Source organism: Notothenia coriiceps, unplaced genomic scaffold, assembly GCF_000735185.1.
Source record: "Notothenia coriiceps isolate Sejong01 unplaced genomic scaffold, NC01 NC01_scaffold00023409, whole genome shotgun sequence".
Taxonomy (NCBI): domain Eukaryota; kingdom Metazoa; phylum Chordata; class Actinopteri; order Perciformes; family Nototheniidae; genus Notothenia; species Notothenia coriiceps.
In genome coordinates, this window is record NW_011356110.1 from 70 (window position 1) to 7812 (window position 7743).

General features: G+C 40.9%; 1 protein-coding gene across 1 annotated transcript in view; it reads left to right on the forward strand.

Annotated features, from left to right (window-relative positions):
• Positions 1-823: 823 nt before the first annotated feature.
• LOC104954485 (ephrin type-B receptor 3-like) overlaps positions 824-7743 on the forward strand; it is a gene marked incomplete at its 3' end in the record, with an annotated part of 28375 nt that continues 21455 nt past the window's right edge. The window contains exon 1 of the mRNA XM_010781600.1: positions 824-1331. Within this exon, the coding sequence (XP_010779902.1) occupies positions 1268-1331 (64 nt within the window). The remainder of the gene's footprint in view (positions 1332-7743) is intronic.

Sequence of the window (7743 nt, forward strand, 5' to 3'; positions counted from 1 at the left end):
AAACGTTTGACCTCTGTCATTGCCAACAAAGGGTATATAACAAAGTATTGAGATGAACTTTTGTTATTGACCAAATACTTATTTTCCACCATAATTTGCAAATAAAGTCTTTAAAAATCAGACAATGTGATTTTCTGGATTTTTTTTTTCTCATTTTGTCTCTCTTAGTTGAGGTATACCTAGGATGAAAATTACAGGCCTCTCTCATCTTTTTAAGTGGGAGAACTTGCACAATTGGTATTAGGAATAGGAATTGGACTAAATACTTTTTTGCCCCACTGTACATATATAGCCTACATACACAAATATATCCTATATATAACTATATACTGTATAAATACATAATGTTATACAGGCTTTATCGTGAAAATCATAAATCTATTTGAATTAAGCTTAGCCTCCTACAGTGTTACAATGTATCAAAACACAATAAATAAATAAATATACATGAATAGATACAAATCGTAAATCATATAACTATTAGGCCAACATATTAGGCTTTGGTCAACAACAATGTTTTCCAAATGGAAACTACCTACTGAAACCCTAACTCTAATATTATAGATAGGCCTACACCAATAAATAACAGCTTTTATGAAGAAAAATAACAACATCAACGTTTTATTTTTCTTCATTAACGTCACATTGCTGCTTAGTTTAATGCGATGTCTTTTGGGTGAATAAATTACCCCAATACCCGTTATCGTGCTATTATTTTTGAAAATCCCGAACGGAAGCTTGAGGTCCACAGAGTGCAGCGCCAGCTTGCCTCCGCCGGAGCCCCAGCCCCCTCGGTGTCTCTCTGTCCCGGTGTTGCCATTCCGACGCACATCCCTCGCAGAAGAGCAACAGCTACGCGGAGTTGCCCAAAGTGGACTACACAGATTCTTCTGCAGATAGAAGGCGACCTGATACCCGGCTTTCATATCCTCTGCTCGGGGAGACCAGCAGCCGTGGGATGCGCCTGGACAGAGGTTCGGTGAGGTTAAAGTCGGATAAAGAAATGAGACTGGAAGGGTGCAGACTGTAAGCATCGCTTTCAAAACTCCGGAGGAATAACGGGACCTGAATGAATGTAAAATAAAGCGTTCGGTTATTTTGTTTTATTTATTTTTTTATACGGGGCGTAAAGACCCATCCCCACATCTGAAGACATGAGAATTGGGAGAGGAACAAAAAGCTAGGCTGCGGTGCTCATTGTTTGAGGCTCCATCCATCCAAAGGGTCCAGTCTGCACACCTTTATTCATGTTGCAGAAGCCTGTTTTATGACAATGGATTACTTGCTGTGGGTGTGCAGCCTCGTTGTCCCCGTGGTACTGGCTGTAGAAGGTATGTGCTCTGATGTTTGCATGACTACTTTGTGTCTCCTGTGAAAGCACAATGGATGGACAGCTTGGATGCATTCGAATTTGGCAAGAAAACACACTATTGTCACATATTGAGAAAGAAATACCATTACCACTAGAATAAATGAGTATTTTATCTGACAATTTGAAGCATATTTGGCTCAGTCTAATTTGCCAGTTTAAACACCAGATCAGTCTTTGATGCTGAAATTAGATCTGTTAGCAAGACTCCTGTTTTGGTTGATTAAAGCTGTTAATATAATGCTCTGTTGAATAGGCAATTTCGCTGAGTATCAATTGGCTCTGTGAATGTATTCCATGTACACATGTATCATTCCGTGTGTGTGTGTGTGTGTGTGTGTGTGTGTGTGTGTGTGTGTGTGTGTGTGTGTGTGTGTGTGTGTGTGTGTGTGTGTGTGTGTGTGTGTGTGTGTGTGTGTGTGATGAAACCCCAGTGTTCCCATTGCGGCTGAAGCACTGCCCTGTTGCTATTGTCCCTGCTGTTGTTGTCACACCCACAAGCTGAGTGAGGGTGCCCACCCGCCCCTACAGCACCACTGGTTATACAGTAGGCTACAGAGGGGCGTCCCTCTCACACTGAAACAGGAACACACTGATGCATGTGGAAGGTTTCGAGTTGGGTTCTTCTCCCACCAATCAGTGGTGTGTGGAGACCCAAGCGGATCAATCCCGGCCCCTGAAGCTCCACAGTCACATGCGGAACCCATTAGATGACAAGTGTGAATTAAAGGTCAATGGCTTAACAAGTATGCTGCAGCCCCTGGAAGCTCCCTCCATCACCTAGGGGAGTGTAGCTCCAGGGAGAAGCCCACCCTCCTCACTGCCTGCCCAGCTACCGTAGCTACATTTCTCTACCTTCTTTCCCTCCCTGTCCAATCTGCCTCCCCTGGACCGTGGCCAGCTTGATCCCTCATCAATTCTGGTGTCAGCAAGTAAATCAATGCAGCGGCAGCAGCCCTCCAAGTCCCAGTGGGCTTCTCAAGGCGTGATGATCAGCCCCGTTTCCCCCCCCCAACCGGACCAGTGGCTGTTACTCACATCTCAGGGGTTAACTAATGTTTGTCCTCTGAGGATAAACATCAAGGGCAGATCATCGGATTGGGTTTAAATGAGGGAGAAACTAACAGTTTTTTCAGTTGCATGTCGTTTTTTTTTAGCTGCTTACTCAGTGGACTCCAACACATTGCCTGGATCTGGAATTAGTTTTTTTTCAGATTGGCAAGTGTTTTCGCATGGATGATGCGAGCTGGACTGCAACTTGTAGTGTGCTCCTGCTTATTTACAGAAGCCCCAGTGAGGACTTACTGTATCTCCATTTCTCTACAACAGACTGCAGTAAAAGCTTCAGTAACTTTGACATTTTTATGTTGTGTAACACTCGTTTACAGTCAACGTTTACTGTACCTTTACATTAAAAAGCTCATAAAACAGATGGATGACCCGTAATGAAGGGTTTCATAAAGTTAGACACAGCTATCGTGTTTGCGATTGTAGGGTAGGCATTTAGCGTCAGTTGATTTTCACATCAATAGAGCGCTTCATTGGCCTTTTCCTGCTTTCTATACATTAGTAAATCAGCAAGAATAATTATCTGTTGACCTGTAAAAAGCAGATGAAAGCAGCCATGAAGAGAGATTGAATTAGGTCAGCTTGACTTGTTCAGAAAGTGCTCATCAAGCGTCACACAGTTTATCACATAGACTGTATCGCTGTGATCCAATGGAGGGAAAAATGCTCTGAAATACAAACAAACCCTTGCTCAGAAAGAGCCAATGAGTCAATTTTTCCATCTTAATCACCATATTTTTCCTCTACCTATTCATCGCCACATATTCGATCACCCTGTGATCACTGATGATGATGATGATGTTAATATTTGATATGTTTGCTTGTTGGCAGCGAGTGTTAGTGTAGTACAAAGTGATGCCTCCCTTTCATGGTGCACAAAGTGAATAAAACATTAGCATGTGTGAGCTCCCAGAGCGCACTGGGAATGCAGAGTTGTGTGGCATTTTGCGTAAAGAAAAATGACGGTACGGTAAATGCCACGGGTGGTGATGCTCTAAAGTTCCCACTGCAGCATTGTTTTCTTACCCCAGGGGCGGAATGACTCCACCGCTGCTGTGGTTTTATGGGAGATGAGGGAGATTTCTGGATTTGAGTTATAGCAGCGAGGCGATCTCAGAGGCTCTATACATTTAGCAGGGAGGGGAGAACTGTGGAACAAATGTGATCTTTTTCAATCTGAACCGCTTTCAAGGATTTAGAGTTGACGATAACACACTTTGGTCAATAGAGTTTTTGGCCAACGATAACCTTATTATTCCCACGGAAAATTGAGAGTTGAGCAACACGTGAGCCTGGACTCAAATGGTAAAGGAATAATTGACCTTTAAAGACCATTTGTATATAAATTCTTCGAGAATACCTTGCTTTTCCTGCATGCCTTCGTGGTGAACAAAGCACAAAAAAACGGGAAAAGTGTGGAAGAAATAAGACTATTTATATACACCCTTCGACCAAGTCTTACACAACTAGTTCAGTATCATCCAAGTTCCCTTTATCCAGTTTTATGCTCACAATTTTCAAAACACATGCATTTTTGCTAAAACTGCACTATTTTAAACACTTCGGAATTGCTAGGAAGAACAGCCTACATTAGTGTGAGACTGTTTACGTTGAATTCTATGACTCGATAAATGAAACTGAGATAGTATGATTATGTTTTGATTTTGTTTGGCAAGAGCTAATGTTGGCCCCAATATCCTTCAATTGATCAAGACTTTTCAAAAATCTCGGATGCTTCATTCATTGTTGAGGATTTCAAGAAACTAATACATTTTCCTAAATAATTCAAGCTCCACGTGGTGGTAACAGGTATACACAGATTGATGTTGTGCTCAAAATATTCTTTTAACATCTGAACACAGGCTCAGTTGCCTTAAAACTACATTTGAAATAGGAATAAGTTATTCATTAGCTTAAGGGTATATAGCGTCATCCCCGCCCATTTATTACAATTCCTAAGGACCTTTTTTCGGGTTCTTCATTCACTGCTGAAGAATTTGAGAAAAACTAAAAAGAAATTCGAGAATCTAAGGTTACATGCGAATGGTATTTCATATGCAAAGAGTTATTTTGTGTTTGAAATATAATTTTTAACATCTGAACACAGGCTTAGTTTCTCTAAAATCTAAATGTCCATAGAAACAATGTTATCTGTTAGCCTGAAGACATACAGCGTCATCCCCTCTAGCTGGCTAATAATAGTTTCTGTAAAAGTATAATTCTTCTAAATATTGTGAAGAGAAATTCTGTCCACTCCTGCTCCATGGGGAGGTCAGAGGTCACGTTCGGATAGAAGAGCGGCTCTGGAGCTGCGAGGGAGTCCGTATCTCCCTCAAGAATCCTTCAGCGCTGTGAAATCCCGCTTTCTACGGATGTAAGGATGGTCAACCTGCTGCCCGTCGTGTGAGGTGAAGCCTGCTAAAGGAGCATCGGGCCTGTGGGTTGGTTGAGGCTGAGTGATTCTGTCTCGGTTACCGCGGGGCGACCGGGAGAGGAGAGGGAAGGGGGGGGACACTGGATCAGACACCCGAGGGAGGGCAGTATCAGCAGCATGGAGCCCGGGAGCTCTCAGTCAGCTGTGTGCCACGAGTGCAGCCGAGCAGAGACAACAGACACTGATTTCCCTGATTAGTTCCTCCGCTCTGACTCAAGTTGTGCAACAAACAACCGTGTTCACCATTGTGTGTTGGAGCAACCCAACTGCTGTCGCTCATGTCCTCACGCACACAACTACAGAAGGCCTTCATAAATTAGAGACAGGACTTGGTTTATGCATTCAAAGCATGTTTGTGCTTTATCTCAATTTTCAACAAAAGATGGAGGGAGACACTTGTTTCTTGTGGAGGAGAATCATTTTTAAATTATGCAGCTGTTTATTCAAACTTTTCTTTGCTCAAAATACTGCTATCTGCACATTAAAGTATTCTGGTTACAAATCACAGGCTTAATGCTCCCCATAAAGAAATGACAAAGTGACTATGAGTTCATTAGCTCCTTCTTAATGGATCGTCATAATGGTAATAATGATCGTTAATTCAATGTACTTCATTCTTTAATTTATACACCACCAAATGAGCTGGACTCCAGTTACATAGAAAAGGCCTTTTTCAGGGCCACACTCAACCCCTTATCTTATTCAAATATCCATAGTTTTATATCCATCTAGTTGTTGTATGCCAACACATGTTGCTTTGTGATGTTACACATTTTTTTGATGGATAAAATAAATCATATTTATCAAAACTGTTTTAAAGAGCTCAATCCATGGAGAAATGCACAAAGCCAATATTCAGAAACACCTTTAAATGATCTGTTATCCTGACTGTTATGACTTCCTAGAAGGTATACATATACTGTAGAAGTGATTCCCTGGCAGTGACAGTGGAGAAAATGTCCAGAACGCAGATATAAAAGACTGGTAAAAACTGACTAATAAGAAGAGATTTTTTCAGGAGGCGCAAAAACAGAGCGTTTCAGACAGAGGGGGAATACAGGTATATTTAGAAGACAGTTTTAGGAAAATATATATATTTTTTTATATTAGAGCATGTAAACATGCTCTATTAGAAACCCAATATAGAAGTATGAACCTGAAAATGTGCATATGATGTCCCCTTTAACCAATAACATTCATCTTAAAATGGAATACATCCAACATTAATTCATGATTTAAATAAAAATGTATCATGCTCTAGTTGTGCATTACCTACAGTTCATTGGGTTTAGAAATATACATATTCCTTTTTTTCTTTGCTGAGCTTTAGATACAAATATGAATTCCACTTTCATGTTTGTAAGATACATCTGAAGCTAGAGCCAGCAGCTGGCTAGCTTATCACAAAGACTGGAAACAGAGGCAAAAAGCTAGCCAGGTTCTGTAAAAAGCAGAGATAGACCTGCTTAAACTGGTTGTCTCACCATATCAAAATACATGGTCATTTATCAAAATCTTCAATGTAATTAAAGCCAGATAAATGTAGTGAAAATGCAACATTTGCCTCTGAAATCTTTGAAATAGACGCATAAATAGCAGCAAATGGCTATATTCGAGTCTACTTCAACAAATTAAGAAATGTTGAAGTAAAGTGCTAGTATATGTTCTTATTTATTATGCACTTATGATAAATGTCCTTTAATGTCTTAATGAAATGTCCACTTTCTAGCCATGATAGCTCATGATCGGTATAACCAAAAATTATTCTAAAGGGAAACAAAATCAGAGAAAATCCCATACATAGTTAATCACCGCACATCAAATACCAGCGGTCAACTCTTTTCAACTTGTTTCCATTTACTGTACACACACCGCCAGGCTAATTTGTATTTAAAATAGGAAGCATGAAGCCCCCCCGCTTGCTTTGAATCTTGCCCGTATCTGCAGTGTGAATGTAACCACATGCAGCTCTACAGTGGTAGAACACCACAGATGTAATCTACCCTAGGATACACAGATCACTATTCATTATCTCTGTGAAAAGAAGAGAAAGCATTGTGGTTCCTCTAATGATCAGAGTGTAAACACTGCACATATCCCCCGCTCAGCATCCTGCAGATGGACCCGTAATCTATCCACTCAATCAAACTTCTATTATTGACACACAAGCCAGTAATGTAACTGTCTCTAAGAAAAACCTCAACCAACACTCATGGGGATTATGTAATCATAATACAAAAACAAACTTCATCCCTTACAGTTACATACAAAAAGACGTAATCAGATCACTGGTAAAAAAAATAATAATTGGGGAATAACTAGCAGGATACTAATGGTAAATGGACTTATATTGCGCTGTAACAGGTATTTTTTTACCACAAAGCGCTTTACATACCGAGTCATTCACCCTTTCACACCTCATTCATGCAGAGCAGTACCACTTGGTCGAGAAGCTATCATTCACACGCCGTTGGCCATTGGGAGCAACTCAGTGTTCAGTATGTTGCTCAACGATACATCCACATGTTGACTGTTGGCTGGGATCGAACCCACAATCTTCTGGTTGAAAGGCGTCCACACTCCCTGACAGCCACAGTCGCAATTCTAGCAGTTCATCATCATAGCCGTTAATTCAAGAATGATTTCACTGGGTGGAATTTTCTCCATCACTAAAACGGAGCATTTTCTATTATATTTTGTAGGTGATATGCTTCCATTGGACTCCTTTGTTTTTCTTCTGGCTAGCGCTCCAACACATTGTTCATGATAGGCTAAGGGGCGGGACATTTCTAAACGGTTGACCAATCCCAACAGAGCCGGCCAGCTAACCAATCAGAGCACACTGGGCTCTGGTTTCTGACAGAGGGTGAAA